Here is a 16,273-nt window from a genome sequence, read left to right on the forward strand (position 1 = left end):
TCTTCCATAAAAAGTAAACCCAAAATCCCAGAAAGGAGGCATAATTATAGCTCTTCAAAATCCAGGTTGATTGGATAAATGCTGGTCAAGTTTGGGTTTCAGATAAATTTCCAGGATCCTGTTTGTGTTACAGCAAGCATTCAAGATCTTTACACTTGGCTGGATCGACTCAAATTTATGTCAGCTAGCCTTTTGATTGTGTTCTCTTCTTTTTGAAATTTCAATAAAGGCCTTTCTAACTCAGCTGTTTATAAAAGATAATTTATTTAAATGTGTATAGAATGAACAATATTTGTATCATTAAAATATTTTTTCTATGGAAACACATTTGTCTTATCAGTTTGTCTAATTCTTTCCTGTTTAGAATTTTTAAATGCCTGGGTCTGCAAGCACAAGCAGCTTTGAAGTCACAGGTTGATCTGTTTATTATATAAGCAAATGCTATTTTTATTGTGCTGAATACCAAACTCCACTAATTATTCAGTTACAATTTGAGTACTATAAAGTTTATAGTTGCTGAGGAAAGATTCTTAAATTTGAGTCCTAATTGAAATGACAAATCACAACCATTTAGACTCATATACTCTTGTATATCCTAAAAACTGATGGATGGAAATCCTGAAAATAGAGCATCTTGATTTCATTAACTCACTAGAGGCCCAGTGCACGAAATTCATGCACAGGGGCAGGGGGGTGTCCCTCAGCCCAGCTTGCACCCTCTCCAATCTGGGACCCCTCGAGGGATGTCCGACTGTCCTGGATGTCCCCTGATGTCCCTAGGCCCGATCCCACCGGACATCCCTCTGACAATCCAGGACTGCTGGCTCCCAACTGCTCGCCTGCCTGCCTTCCTGATTTCCCCTAACTGCTTCTGCCTGCCAGCCTGATCACCCCCTAACCACTCCCATGCCAGCCTGATTGATGTCTAACTGCTCCCCTGCCAGCCTGTTTGGCCCCAACTTCTCTCCTCTGCCAGCCTGGTCACCCCTAACTGCCCTCCTCTGCAGGGTTGATCACCTCCAACTGCCCTCCCTTGCAGGCCTGGTCCTTCTTAACTGCCTTCCCTTGCAGGCCTGGTCCCTCCCAACTGCCCTCCCCTGCTGGCCATCTTGTGGTAGCCATCTTGTGTCCACATGGGGGCAGGATCTTTGACCACATAGGGGCAGCTATCTTGATCTTGTGTGTTGGAGTGATGGTCAATCTGCACATTACTCTTATTAGATAGGATAGAGGCCTGGTGCATGGGTGGGGACCAGCTGGTTTGCCCTGAAGGGTGTCCTGGATCAGGATGGGGTTCCCTTGGGGCATGGAGAGGCCTGGGCGAGGGGTCTGTGGTGGTTTGCAGGCCAGCCACGTCCCTGGCGACCCAAGCAGAGGCACTGGTATCTGGAATTTATTTACCTTCTACAATTGAAACTTTGTAGCCTGGAGTGGAGCCAAGCCTCCTGCTCAATCCATGGCTGCCGCCATTTCTGTTTGGATTTGTTTACCTTCTATAATTGAAACTTTGTATCCTTGAGTGGAGGCCTGGGCCCGCCAGAGTGTGTGGAAAGCTTGGCTTCCTCTGTTGCCGGGGAAACCCAAGCCTCCCTTCTGGTAGCCATCTTGGTTGGGGTTAATTGGCATACTCGTCCTGATTGGCTGGTGGGCGTGGCTTGTGTAGCGGAGTGAAGTTAATTTGCATATTACTCTTATTAGAGAGGATTCTATTTTAGAAGAATTTGAAGTGATATTTTGTTTGTGGAAGGAAACTCTGATAGATCTTTACCTTTCAATATATGTCTAACACTCTAGAAAGATACTGGCATACTATTGACTATATTGAATTTATTTTATTTTATATAGTTGGGTGTTTGGAAAAAATATGCTGAGCTTTAAAGAAACATTTTCCAGCCTGGCTGGTGTGCTCAGTGGTTGAGTGTCAACCTATGAACCAGGAGGTCACGGTTTGATTCACACTCAGGGCACATGCCTGGGTTGTGAGCTAGATCCCCCAGGGGGAATGTGCAGGAGGCAGCCAATCAGTGATTCTTTCTCGTCATTGATGTTTCTGTCTCTCCCTCTCCTTTCCTCTCTCAGATCAATAAAAATTAAAAAAATAATTTTTTTAAAGGAACATTTTCCACTTAGATTAAAATAAGGAATATAAGGTACTAGAGGCCCGGTGCACGAAATTTATGCACTCGGAGGGTGGGTCCCTCAGCCCAGACTGCACCCTCTCGCAGTCTGGGAGCCCTTAGGGGATGTCTGACTGATGGCTTAGGCCCGCTCCCCAGAGGTAGCGGGCCTAAGACATCATTCGGCCATCCTTAGCACTGCCGCAGAGGCGGGAGAGGCTCCCACTGCTGCTGCGCTAGCCAGCCATGAGCCTGGCTTCTGGCTAAGCGGCGCTCCCCCTATGGGAGCACACTGACCACCAGGGGACAGCTCCTGCATTGAGTGTCTGCCCCTGGTGGTCACTGTGTGTCATAGCGACCGGTTGTTCTGCTGTTCGGTTGATTTGCATATTAGCCTTTTATTATATAGGATAATTTATGAAAGGATTCTTTTAGGTGAAAGAAAGCATTTTAAAAGAGAAAATGGAGGAAATGTTAACTGCCAAAATATAAGAGTAGCATAGAGACTAAAAATAGATTTCTCTCATCCTGAAAGCCCTCTTAGACCAAAGACATATATATTTCAGATTTCTTTGAAATCGTTTTCAAGCTCATACAATTCAGTCTGGAAGAGGTCGGGTTGGGGGGCCCATCTGTGGTACTTTCAACAATATTTTTTTAAAAAGAATTCAAGTGCTTACAAATCTACAGTAATAACAATTCAAGACTAATATCTTAGAAAAATAGTGTAAGTAGACAATTAACAGGAAAAAAATATAAGATGCTCAATCTCATAAGAAAATGCAAATGTAAAAATCACTAGGATGCCATTTTTCCATTGATTACATTGCAAAGATTTAGAAGTTACATAACTATTTCTGACAGAGTGAGGAAACATGTTGCTGATGGAATAAATTAGTAAAATTTTATGGAGGCAACTTTATAATCAAGAAAAATCACATGCATATCTTGACTCTTGTGATTCAAATTTGGAGAAGATTACTACAGATATACTTGTGCATGTGGAAAATTATGTCAAGGACATTAGTTTTAAGGTTACAATAACAAAAGATGAAACAAAGGGCCATCTAGTAAATGTTTTAACCTTTGCAGGCAATGTGATGTACGGGGACTGCTCAGCTCTGTTATCTTGGGAATGCAGCCATACACAATACATAAATGAATGGGCATGACTGGCCTGTGGGTCATAGTTGCTGACCCCTGTATTAAATGAAAGAAGCAAAATGAAGAACTTGAAATATGAACTATATAACAGAGATATGAATGAAGTACTAAAAGCATCGAGAAATGAGTTCAAGCTTTGCCTGGGATATTTAGAAAAGACTTCATAGATGAAGGTGATAATTTAAACTGAGTTTTTATGGGTGTGTAGGTGCTCTAAATATTAAGGTGAGAAAGTGTCTTATGCAATTGGTGAGAAGTTGTTTGGTTGATAGGTGGAATTTTTTGTTGGGAGTGAGAGGTAAGTTGGGACCATATTTTTGAAGGGGCTAGATATTAACCTGGTTTCTAACTCATTTTCCCTTTTTAATAAAAAATATTTCAACACCTTGCTCTGTTAAACCTTGACATTTTGATATATTAACTTCAAAATTTTTTGTATTTTTTAAAAGAAATATTACATATGCAGTTGAAACTGCCCTCAAATCATATATAGAGCACATTCTTTCCAGAGATAACATTAATATGTTACTCTAATCATACCTTCTTATATTAACTATATGCTCATATACCTCTAAACCAGTGATTTTTCAAGCTTTTTCTTCTCATGACACACACAAACAATTACTAAAATTCTGCAGCACACCAAAATACATATTTTTTGCCGATCTGACAAAAAAAGATATAATTTTGATACATTCACACCAGACAGCTATTGTGTTGGCTGTTGTCATTTTTATATTTGACAATCTAAGGAAAAAGAGGTCAGTGTCCCTGCCTAAATAGTCAGGTTTTGTATGTTTTAAAAATTCTTGCAGCACACCAGTTGAAAATTATTGCCCTAAACAATACAAACATTGTATTGTTCTATATGTTTTAAAAGTTCATATAATGGTTTATGATGCCATTTCACAATTGTTTTTTGCTCAGAATTGGGGTTTTTTGGTTTTGCTGTATGGACCAACTGGTCAATAGAAATATAATGCAAGCCACATGTGTTATTTTAAGATTTCTAGCAGCTACATATAAAGGTAAATAAAAACAGGTGAAATTAGTAATATACTTCATAACCCAGTAAATCTATATAAAAATATTTCAAGTTCTAATGAGTATACAAGATTATTGAGATAGTTTACATTCCTTTTTAAAGCTAAGTGTGAAACCTGGCATTATTTTATACTTGCAGCACATCTCAGAACTAGCCACATTTTAAGTGTTCATTAGCCAGCTACATATGATTAGTGGTTTTTACTATGTTGGACCATGAGTGAATTAATTCTCTTGCAAGAACATTTACTGCTGGTAAAATAGTTGAAGCACAAAGGGTGGTGCATATGTGATCCACAGCCTGTTCAGACACACAAGGCTCTGTTCTGTCTACAAATCTACCCTTCTCCATTCTTGCTTGTCTGTAATACTCTGTTATCCCACTACTAGAGGCCCGGTGCGCAAATTCTTGCATGGGTGGGGTCTGGCTGGCCCACCTCAATGAGGGGGGGCGATCAGGGTTGGGGCCGGCCGAGGGAGGGGACGTGGGCAGTTGGCTGGCTGGCCCCGCCCCCTGGTTGAACTCCTGGTCAAACTCCCGGATGAGGGGACAGTTTGCATATTAGCTTTTTATTATATAGGATTATCCAGGGGTGTTACATTTATACTAAATATATTGTTTCAAGTCAGCTCACCATAAAGTTCTATATTTAGATTTATATTTCTTTCATTCTCCAAAGAAATATCTTCATAGAAATGTCCTAGACTTCATAAGGATCCATAGCAAAAACTGCTTTTTAGAGTGCCTTGGTTTCATATGCATTATAATTGGAAGGATGTTTCATTATGCTGTTAATAGCCCTTTTATGAGCACCCCATGAGAAACAATCTAGATAAGAACAAAGAACTAGGGGATATTCTCTCCATCTCTCCCACTCATTGCTTGATTCTTAATCATTTTTCAGTGATTTGTTTTAATGTGTATCCTTTTTATATGCCCATGGAAATAAGCCCTTTTTGGTTATAATACAAGTAATTGGTAGAACTACGTGTAATCTCTATTAAGGCTTAAGATAGGGCCTTGCTATATTCTGCATTCCATGGCCTGCTTACAGCCTTTTAATAGCAGTTTTATACAGCAACTTTCTGCCACAAGGTGGGGGTAGAGAATTCTATGGCCCTGATTAGTTAGAACAAATTTCATAATAGCAGCCATAAGTTAACTTTCCTTCAGTTAAAATAATTGTTGGTATCATTATTAACAAAAACTTCCCTTAAGGTTAGCAACGTTTCTAATTTCTGTATTTTTTTTCCTAAGATATTTAAATTGATTTTTAGAGAGAGAGGAAGGGAGAGGGAAAGAGAAACATTGATGTGAGAATGAAACATTGATTAGCTGCCTCTTGCACACTCCCTTCTGGGGATGAACCTGCAACCTGGACATGTGCCCTGACCAGGAATCGAACTGGCAACCTTTTGGTGCGTGGGAGGACACCCAACCACTGAGAGAGTTGTGGGCTCGAATCCCAGTAGGGAGCATGCAGGAGGCAGCTGATCAATGATGTTCCATGATGTTTTTCTCATCAATGTTTATCTTTCTCCCTCTCTCTCTCAAAAAAATAAAAATATTAATAATCAATTAAAAAAAACCTCATGTTTCCCTTTATAGTGACACACTCTCCCCACCTTTAACCTGTGGTAACTGCTTATCAATCACTATAGTTTGTCTTTTTGAGAATGTCATATTAAATGGAGTCATACAATATATTTGTCACCTTTTGAAATTGGCTTTTTCACTCAGAATGGCCATTGAGACTCATCTGTTTTCTGCATGGTGATGTTTTATGCAGATCATTAGCCATCCAGAAATTGATTATTAGTGATCATTTTTATAAAGATTTAAGTACTCAGTTTACTTCCAGATCCTTTTACTTTCATTATTTTGTTGTTTTTTTTTTTTTTTTAAAATTCTAAGCTGAAAACAGCCACTTGGATGTTTTGATTGGGCAGATGGGAACTGAAAAGAAAGTAAGTCTGGAGAGTAAGGGTTTGTGTGGGTGGTAGGGAGTGGAAAATGGGAGGAGAGGCCTGGGTGGGGTTCCATGGTGGCAGGTCCTTTATATAAAAGGTAGCACAGAGTTTTACATCTAGGAGCTTTTCACATTCTAATTTTGTATATTTTTGTTAGGTAACCGATATAAGTAGGACTGAGGATATGCCCTCATTAAAAATTTAAGTGGTACCTGGCCAGTGTTACTCAGTGGTTCAGTGTTGACCCATGAACCAGGAGGTCATAGTTCCATTGCCAGTCAGGGCATATGCCCCAGTTGGAGGCTTGATCCCCAGTAGGGGGCTTGCAGGAGGCAGCCAATCAGTGTTTCTCTCATAATTGATGTTTCTATTTTTCCCTCTCCCTCTCTCTGAAGTCAATTTTTAAAAAGCATAAAACAAAAACAAATTTAAGTATTCACGCACATGTACACATCTATAATCTAGAATGAGAAGAAAGCATTCTATTTTATTTTAGTGAAACTTGTTACGTAATACCTTGGAATTAGGTTGTCCATATCAAGGATTAAATGTTGTCTTACTAATCATAATAAGCTTATTTGTCAAAATTCATTTTTAACAGATTTTGGTTTATGGCATATTGTATATGTAAAATTCAACAGTGAAACAAATTAAACTTTGTTAAGGTTTTTATACAAATACATGTTCCATGTGTAAATATTTAAGAATGAATGCCCCTAGGCAAATTCCCATGCTATTGTATTTGTAGACTGAATTTTCAAAAGTTCTTTAGTTCTGTTTGTTTTTTATTTCAAAGTGGGAAATGCAAAAGTTATCATATGGGGCTACTAGTAGCCCTGCTACTGTTTGGACCACACCGAACTTAAGGACCATGTAGTTTAAAGATAAAAAGAAATACATGGGGCTAGATTTAGAAATTGGATTTGATTTACTAGTATATATTAGGTTTGGGGAATACAGACAAAAGAGAAGTTCACTTTTAACTGCCATGATAGCTGATTATACACATTTTTCTTCTGTTTTTGGTAAGAATACCATTTTAGTTTCCTTAAGGTTACATTTACTTGCCAGGAGTCCTGAGAAAGGTTCTTGCTTTGCTAAGGCAAATTTTTAGCAGTTCAAAAGTGGAATGGTGGATTTTATAACAAAGGAAATTGGTGGTAGAGTGATGCAAATAAGTAGAGAACAGTGTGGTTGTGCTCTTCTGGTTTGGTGTGATATTATATATGCTCAATTAGAAGGTAGCTTCCCATTTTCCCCATAAGACTATTCCCCCCCTTCTAGATTCTTTTAAAGATATACCTGACAGCCCTGGCCGGTGTGGTTCTGTGGTTAGAGTGTTGTCCTGCACGGCAAAGCACCGAGGGTTCAATTCCTGGTCAAGGGCACATACCTGGTGGGTTGTAGGTACCATTCCTGGCCTGGGATGCATGTGGGAGGTAGCCAATCAGTGTGTCTCAAATAGATGTTTCTCTCTCATTCTCTCTCCCTTCCACTCTAAAAATTAATGGAAAAAATATCATCGGATGAGAATGGGCAAAAAAACACATTAATAATAAAAAATAAAAAAGATATATCTGACATTAAAAGTTATATTTAATCTATTTAGTTACATAAACCATTGTATTAGTTATAGAATTTAGAAATGAAATTATGTTTTGTTTACTGTCTCATGATAAAATAATTTTGTTCAACGTCTTTGTATGTGTTGGGATCCCTTTGGGATAATTTTAACAGTTCAGGTGACAGCTACTAGGGATATGGGTGTCTTCATAAGTGCTCAGATATAAGGTGATGGCATTTTTTTCTGAAAAATAATATTTTGGGGATAAAACCCTCATCTGATATCTAGCATATAGTAACTCTTACGCCTTTATTTTTCATTGATATTTAGAAGTAATTCTCAATTTCAAGTAATCAGAGTCTTGAGTGAGCTTATTTTTATTAAATATCAAAGGTTTTAGTTGTTAATGTGGATCTTTGTCTTTTTTTTTTTTCTTTTCTTTTCTTTAAGGGGTTGGACATAATTGCCTTATTTCATTTCAGGGATCCTTCTAAAGTAAATATTCTGGTACCTGGTGCTGGACTAGGAAGACTGGCCTGGGAAATAGCTATGCTAGGTTATGCTTGTCAAGGAAATGAATGGAGTTTTTTTATGCTCTTTTCTTCCAACTTTGTACTCAACAGGTATTTAATTTACTTTTTGTTAGAAATAGTAATATCTCAGAATCAGATTGACTTTCCTATTTTTGAACAATTCTGAATTTGAAGATAAGTACATAGTGTTTAATTATGATATATACCATAAATATTTCTTATATTAAATTGGTTATACGATTGTCACTTTAATCAGTTGTCTAGTTAACAGACATTTGATCAGGATGGGTTAGTGACTTTAGAAAGTGACTTGGCATTCCATGAAAATGAAATGATTTCTGTGTGAATTTCAGGACTAAGTATGATCCAGGAAGGGATATTTTCCTCATTGTTCCTTAAACTTCTTCACCCTTTTGTTTCTTCAGTGTAGTAAGAGTGCAATATAGTGATCATATCTTTTGTCCTTAAGTTTCTTATTAAATGGCCAAGTAAGCTCACATTACTGAGTTGGAAAGACCTTTCAGAACTGCTGTGGCCTCTTAGTAAGCAGTGGAAAAGAGGTGTTATTTTTAAAGCCAGAAGAGGTTTGTTAGAAAAAAAAATATATATAGCTGCCTATTTAAATAATATGTTATTTTGGTGGCAGTATGAGTTAGGGAACAATAAGAAGGTAAAAAGAAGGTTGTAAAAATAATTAAAATAGGTATCAAACAAAACCCATAACATTAAAAAAAATACTTGGACTGGTTTTTACTTGATTTTGAAGTTTGGAAATATATTTGTAAAACTTGGAATGAACAACACATTCATATCTCAGAATTTAATTTTTTTCTGTCTTTTCATTCATGATTGGTTACTCATCTGCATGTATATGTGCATTTCCAGATAATTGGATGGGGTATAGTAGTAATACTTTTTAAGTAGTAATTAAATAAGTAAGCTGTTAATCAAACAATATATTTTAGTGTTTAAAGTAGATTTTCTTGGTAAAATATTTAGTTAACACTGAATTTTATGCTCATGTTTTGCAGATGTTCTGAAATTAATAAATATAAGCTTTATCCCTGGATCCATCAGTTTAGCAATAACCGGAGGTCAGCTGATCAGATTCGACCCATCTTTTTCCCTGATGTTGACCCCCATAGTCTTCCTCCTGGTTCCAATTTTTCTATGACAGCAGGAGATTTTCAGGAGATATACTCAGAATGCAGTAAGTTTAATGCAAGCATTTTAAAGGTCTTATCCTTTATTCTAAATTTAATGATTTAATTTTATACTAAGCTAAAGTTCTGGTCATCCATTTTGATGGCAGAATATAAAGTATACTTCAGTGACAATTTAAAATAATTTAAAGGTCATGCATGTATAAGGCAATGATGGGAAATATAAAAAAGTGTAAGATCCCACAATTAAGAAATTTGTAATCTATTGGGTCTGTTAATAGAAGCCAACATGTAAACAAAGTTCAAATGAGTAATGGAAGTAGGTTAGTGTGAGAAGGGAGTTCTCTGTAGAGAGGCTGGGACTTGAAGGATAAGGAGGAATGGCATTCCAGGAGGTAGAGGTTCATAGATACGAATGAATAAGGTAATTGAGGATGGTAGAACAGCCTGACTAGGAGGGAAAGGGAGGTCCATTTGGAGAATATAATGGGAATATGGGTAGAGAAGAAGGTTGGTTCCAGATTGTGGAGGACCTTTACAACCAGGCTATGAAGTTCGGAAGAAATTTGTGCTAGGCATTAGAGAAAGGGATAGGTGAGGAGAGAGAGGAGGGGAGTTGGCAGTGAAAGAAAGAAGAATGAAACGCTGAGGGGTCAACAAATCATTCATTTAACAAATATCTGTTGAACTTGCTAAGTGGCAGGTATGTTCTAGGCACTGGAAAGAGAGCAGTGAGCAAAACAAAGTCCCTGTACATGGGCACTTATATATTCTTAGAGGGAGAGAGAGGCAATAACAAATTACTATTGTGAGGAAGGAAACTACAGCAGGAAAGAGGATGCCGAGGGTCTGGGGAGGGCCTGCTGTTTTATATAGTTGTCAGGGAAGGTCTTTCTAAGAGCAGAACTTAAAAAGTAAGTGTATGCATGCAGGCTTTCTGAAACCTTTCAGAACTGGTAGTTAACATTGGTTGAAAGAAATCAATTTAGAATTCAAATGACTATTATTTCGTCTTCAATGATTTTAAATGAAAGCAGTTAAATAAATTATAGACAAAACATATCATTTGGTAAAGATATATTGATACACATATCAAAAATGATTTCCAAATTAATTACTTTATAAAATTATTAATAAAAACTTATGAATTGCAAAGTATCTCATAAATGATTATTTAGTTACCTTGATTATAGTAGTTGATTGGAAGAGTTTAGCTTCTATATCCCTGCAGTTAAGTGAAATATTAATATTCTGTAAGAGGTACCTGGTACATTTATGGACTTAATTAAAAGTTAAAATAACAAAAAAAATGAAATTAAAAATAACATTACAAATGTAGTAATTTGATTTTCCTTGAATAGATGCCTGGGACTGTATTGCTACCTGTTTCTTCATAGACACAGCTCACAATGTAATTGATTATATTGACACAATATGGAAAATACTCAAGCCAGGTGGAATTTGGATAAATCTAGGTAAGTTCCTCAGTATTTATTAGGATTTTATACATTAACCTAGTAGCTATAACTATCCTATATTTGGTAACTTCATGGTACCAAATATTCAGAAAAGTTATAATTATGCTGCATTCATTTTAAAACCTCTGCATTTCCCTTTAGACTGCATTCTACTTGATGGTGCAGTTCCTCCAGTCCTAGCTAATTCCTCCATAAGTAGTTGGAGCCCTCAAGTTGTATATTTACACCAGGTCAGTCTCACAGCATTCATAATTTCAGAGCACTGATTATTAACTTGATGGTAATCATTACCTCATCTTCCCCACCTTCCACTTTATGGAGACAACAGTCCTGTTCTTTCTATTATGAAACATTTGAGGGAAAGCATTTGTCTCTCCCATGGAAACATCCTCCCAGTGCATATACATACTGGGAAAAGAGTAAGCATGATAACTATTATGAATATCATGAGGTTAAGAAAGAATAGAAATATAATTTCACATATGCAGAAAACTTGCTGCCTTCTGATTCATAGTACTAAAAATCAAATGATGAGTATGGCCCTGCTGGCTTGGCTCAGTGGTTGATTCATTATTGATGATGCTCTCTCATCGGTGTTTCTATTTCTCTATCCCTCTCCCTTAAAAATACACATTTTTTTAAAAAGTAATGAGTATGACGTGATCCCTTCCATCCAGATTATAAGGGAAATTGCCAGTGTTACCCTCTTTTTTTATCCTTTTTCTTTAAAATGAAGGGAGAATAATGGTATTATCAAGGTAAATATAATTTTCTTTTTTTGTGTTAAGAGGTTAATATACTACTTAAAAGTCATATATACATTGTTTGAGTCCTTAGCCTTCAGGATTTGTTGGCGGGTTCTGTCACCTGCTATATATATATATGTGTGTGTGTGTGTGTGTGTGTGTGTGTGTATTGATTTCAGAGAGAAGGAGAGAAAGATAGAAACATCAGTGATGAGAGAGAATCATTGATCAGTTGCCTCCTGCACAACCCCTACTGAAAGCAGCTAGTTGTACAATCTATAATATATAAATGCCTAATATGCAAAGTGTCCCCTCAAGAGTTCGACCGACCAGGAGTTCGATCACTCGCTATGACGTGCGCTGACCACCAGGGGCAGCGCGGAAGAAAGGACGGCCCCAAGGGAGGCTCTGACCAGCAGCCAGCAGCCGCTAGGGACCCTACCCGAGCGCAAATTTCATGCACTGGGCCTCTAGGGTAATCATAAAATGAAACAAGTATCTCAAACCTTGGGTATTCTTTAAAAGAAAACTCTTGCCCAAGGAATAATTGAAGACATTACCTACTGGGTATTTGTTCACTGTGGTGCACAAATTTATTAGACACTTATAAATACCTTGTTTAATCTCAAAACAGTCCTATGTTGAAATGGCATTATTGCTATTTTATAGTAGAAGAAACTGTGTCTTGGTTTAAGGGTTAAGTATCTAGCAGAAAGGTACTGGAGAGTCAGGCTTACAGCCTACATCCAACTCTTGGAATGTATAAACAGCTATCTCTGCAGGCTTGTGCTGGGTAAGTTTATACTTAGCATTAATCTGTGTATTTATATGATTAAAATTTTTGATCCCAGTTACTGAGTTATAGTAAAGTTTTGTGTATTTCCAAAGCATTCAACTTAACTTTCATAAGAACAACTTTTCTTTTTGAACATTTATTTTATTGGTTCATTAATATTTTGTTTATAATAACAATAAATTATAACTGCCTGGAATAAATAAAATTGGCCCTTAGTTAAGAGTAGATGTGCTGGGAAGGCCTGTGACCTGTCGTGAGCATCAGAGATAATGGGGCATGATGGTTTTTAATGGGAGAACAGTTAGAAGAGCTTCCACTCTTTATTATTAGAGAGTTTCTCAAAGGATTTTGAGAATTGGAATGGAGAAACACAGTCCTTAAATACAGTTATTTGGAAGGTTAATATTTTGCAAATAAAATTCCCTCATCATTGCTTGCCTGGATTACTGCAGTCGTTTCCTTCCGGGCATTCCTCCTCCAGGTCATCTCTAACCCACTGTGCCCCTCTCAGTTCTCCATATTACCAGCAGAGGGATTTTTACAATGTGTAAACCCATTTCTGTTGGACTCCCTGCATAAAAGCTTAGCTTTCTTGGTAACTTAACTCTTCAGGATGTGTTCAGTACCCTTTGTGATCTTTCTTCTGTCTTGTGTCTTGGCTTTTTTTTTTTTAATTAAGGTATAATTGACATACAACATTATATTAGTTTCAGGTGTACAACATGATTCAGTATTTGTATATATTTTGAAATGAAGTCTAGTAAACATCCATTACCATACATAGCTATAACTTTTTTCTAGTGATGAGGACTTTTAACTTAGCAACTTTCAAATATGCATATTAAATATAGTCACTGCTATACATTCTATCCCCATGACTTATTTTATAACTGGAAGTTTGTACCTTTTAACTCCTATTACCTATTTGCCCACCCCCACCTCTGGCAATCATCAGTCTGTTCTCTGTGATAGTGAGCTTGTTCTTTTTTGTTTTTTTTTTAAGATTCCACAGATACGGAAGATCATATAGTGTTTGTCTTTCTGACTTATTTCACTTAGCATAATACTTACAAAATCCATCCATAATGTCACAAGTGACAAGATTTCATTCTCTTTTATGGCTGAATAATATTTCATTGTATATACAGCATATACCACAACATTTTATCCGCTCATCCATCAATGAACACTTAGGAACCAAGCTCATCTTGTACTTTCTCTGCCCAGCCAGTCCAGATGGGCCTTCCTCCAGGAATTCCACCCCCACCCCCACCCCACCCCAAGGATTCCTGGTTCCTTTTAGTGAGGAATGATATGTAGAAATGAAAATCTAGATTCTATCACTATGATATATTACTTCTAGGCCTTTTCAGCAGGTAGGGGTAGGAAATATATGTATGTGTCTGTCTATGTCTATAAAGATCTTGAGTTCATACTGATTGATACCTTTACTTCCAAAGCAACACTAGGTATCGAGTATAAGGCTGACAGATAGCTTTCATCATATGGAAGAGATCATTTCAATAGCTTTTAGCTTCTGCTTTTACTGTTGAGAATTCAGCTATCTTAACTGTAGCTTCTTTAAAGGTAATCAATTTTGTTTTATAAGACTTTTTCTTTGTAGTTTTTCAGACTCAATATTACCGTATTTTCTGGCGTATAAGACGACTTTTTAACCCAGGAAAATCTTCTCAAAAGTCGGGGGTCGTCTTATAGGGTGGGTATATCCCAAACTCTATATTTTAACTGGAAAAGTTGGGGGTCGTCTTATATGCCCAGTCGTCTTATACACCGGAAAATACGGTATATCTAGGTGTGAATTTTTATTTTTCAAACCTGTATACAATTTGTTGGGTTATTTGAATCTGTAAATGGACTTCTTTCATCAGTTATGAAAAATTCTCAGCTTAAAAGGGTCTCTCCTCTTGCCATGTGAGACAAGATTAGTATCAAAATAAGTTGTTACAATTTCTTCATATAACTACTCTGCTTCATTCTTTTTCTTTTCTTTTGAAAAATGCAATCAAATGTCTTATGCTCCAAACCACTATGTCCAAATTGGATGCACCATAAATACTTCTAAAGCTCTTATTCTAGCTTCCATATATTTTAATCACTTCTTTTTTCTTTTAACTGTCAGGGTAAAAATGGCATCTAGGTTTACCTCTAGTTAATTCTCTGGGTTCCTGCTAATTTCTTACTAACTTGCCAAGTATGCTATATTTTTAAGATTTTAAATTTCATACACCAATTTTATTAAAATATATTTTATTGATTTTTTACAGAGAGGGAGAGTGATAGAGCGTTAAAAACATCGATGAGAGAGAAACATCGATCAGCTGCCTCCTGCACACCCCCTACTGGGGAATGTGCCCACAACCAAGGTACATGCCCTTGACCGGAATCGAACCTGGGACCTTTCAGTCCGCAGGCCGACACTCTATCCACTGAGCCAAACCAGTTTCGGCCATACACCAATTTTAATTGTTTTCAGTGGGAGCATTGGTCTGAATAACCTAACCTGCCTTTACAGGAAATAAAAGTTCCTTTGTATCTTTTTGTATTTTTTTTTTTTTACAATGAAATCTATTTTTTCTTTTTAATTGGAAAGGGAGGAAAAAGTCTTTAAGAGAAAACTACCCAGAAGTGAAATAGACAACATGAATGTCCACGTTATAAAAGAGTAAACATAAATGGCCTATATAAAGGGGGAGAAGTGTTTCATCTTCATTGCTGGTAACAGTAATTTAAAGGAGATTCTATTTTTCACCAATTTATTGGGTAGGTTTTTTAATGTTTACTTAAAGTTTAGATAAAATACAGAGAGATAGGGTATGCTTATATATATTGCTAGTAGGAATATACACTGAGTGGCCAGATTATTTTATGATCTCTGAACGCATATTAATCTGTCCACTCAGTGTATACCCTATATAATAAAAAGCTAATATGCAAATTGTCCCCCGACCAGGAGTTCGACCAGCAGGCAGGCTAGCCAACCGCCCATGTCCCCTCCCCCTGGCAGGACCCCACCCATGCACAAATTCATGCACCAGGCCTCTAATATATAAAGTATATGTACACTGAGTGGCCAGATTATTATGCGTCCAGAGATCCTAATAATCTGGCCACTCAGTGTAGTAATAAAACATTCTTCAGGAAAAACAATTTGATAACATATGGAAAAATCTTAACTATTCATACATTTGAATAGGGATTGGCAAACTACAGCCTACAGGCCAAATCTGGCCTGCAGCAAATTTTTGTATGGTCCAGCAACAAGATTATTTTTCATATTTTTAAAGGTTTGTGGGAGGGGTGGAGGTAAAAATACTGATATGTGATTGAGACTGTATGTGCCCACAGAACCTAAAATATTTGCCATCCAGTTTATTATATAATTGCATACCTTTGTTACATTACTTATACTTGTAGAAGTCTGTTAGAGGAACATAATAAGATATGGGCAAAGACTAAAGACCAAGGGACAAACATACGCAGCAAAAACTTAGACTGAGCCTACAGTAATGTAATGGGTAAATAGTCATAGGACAGCCGTATAATAAAACCACTTTCCATAAATGGTTAATGAAATAGGGACATGTTCCTAAAGAAGGGTAAGATGCAAAACTAAATATGTGATATCCAAATGGTTCTTACTAATGCATCAAGGAAAAACTGCAAGAGATATAGTAAG

The 16,273-nt window shown here is 37.0% G+C and overlaps 1 protein-coding gene across 3 annotated transcripts in view; it reads left to right on the forward strand.

Moving 5' to 3' along the window:
- CARNMT1 (carnosine N-methyltransferase 1) overlaps window positions 1-16,273 on the forward strand; it is a 43,811-nt gene that overhangs the window by 19,614 nt on the left and 7,924 nt on the right. For 2 of the 3 annotated variants that reach the window (XM_079791116.1, XM_079791118.1), the window contains 3 exons: window positions 8,343-8,483; window positions 9,425-9,603; window positions 10,918-11,031. In XM_079791116.1, the coding sequence (XP_079647242.1) occupies window positions 8,343-8,483; window positions 9,425-9,603; window positions 10,918-11,031 (434 nt within the window). Of the gene's footprint in view, window positions 1-8,342; window positions 8,484-9,424; window positions 9,604-10,917; window positions 11,032-11,175; window positions 11,360-16,273 lie in introns of those variants that run through there. The other variant, XM_079791117.1, reaches the window with a different exon arrangement.

This window comes from Cnephaeus nilssonii (assembly GCF_951640355.1).
Source record: "Cnephaeus nilssonii genome assembly, chromosome: 14".
NCBI lineage: Eukaryota > Metazoa > Chordata > Mammalia > Chiroptera > Vespertilionidae > Cnephaeus > Cnephaeus nilssonii.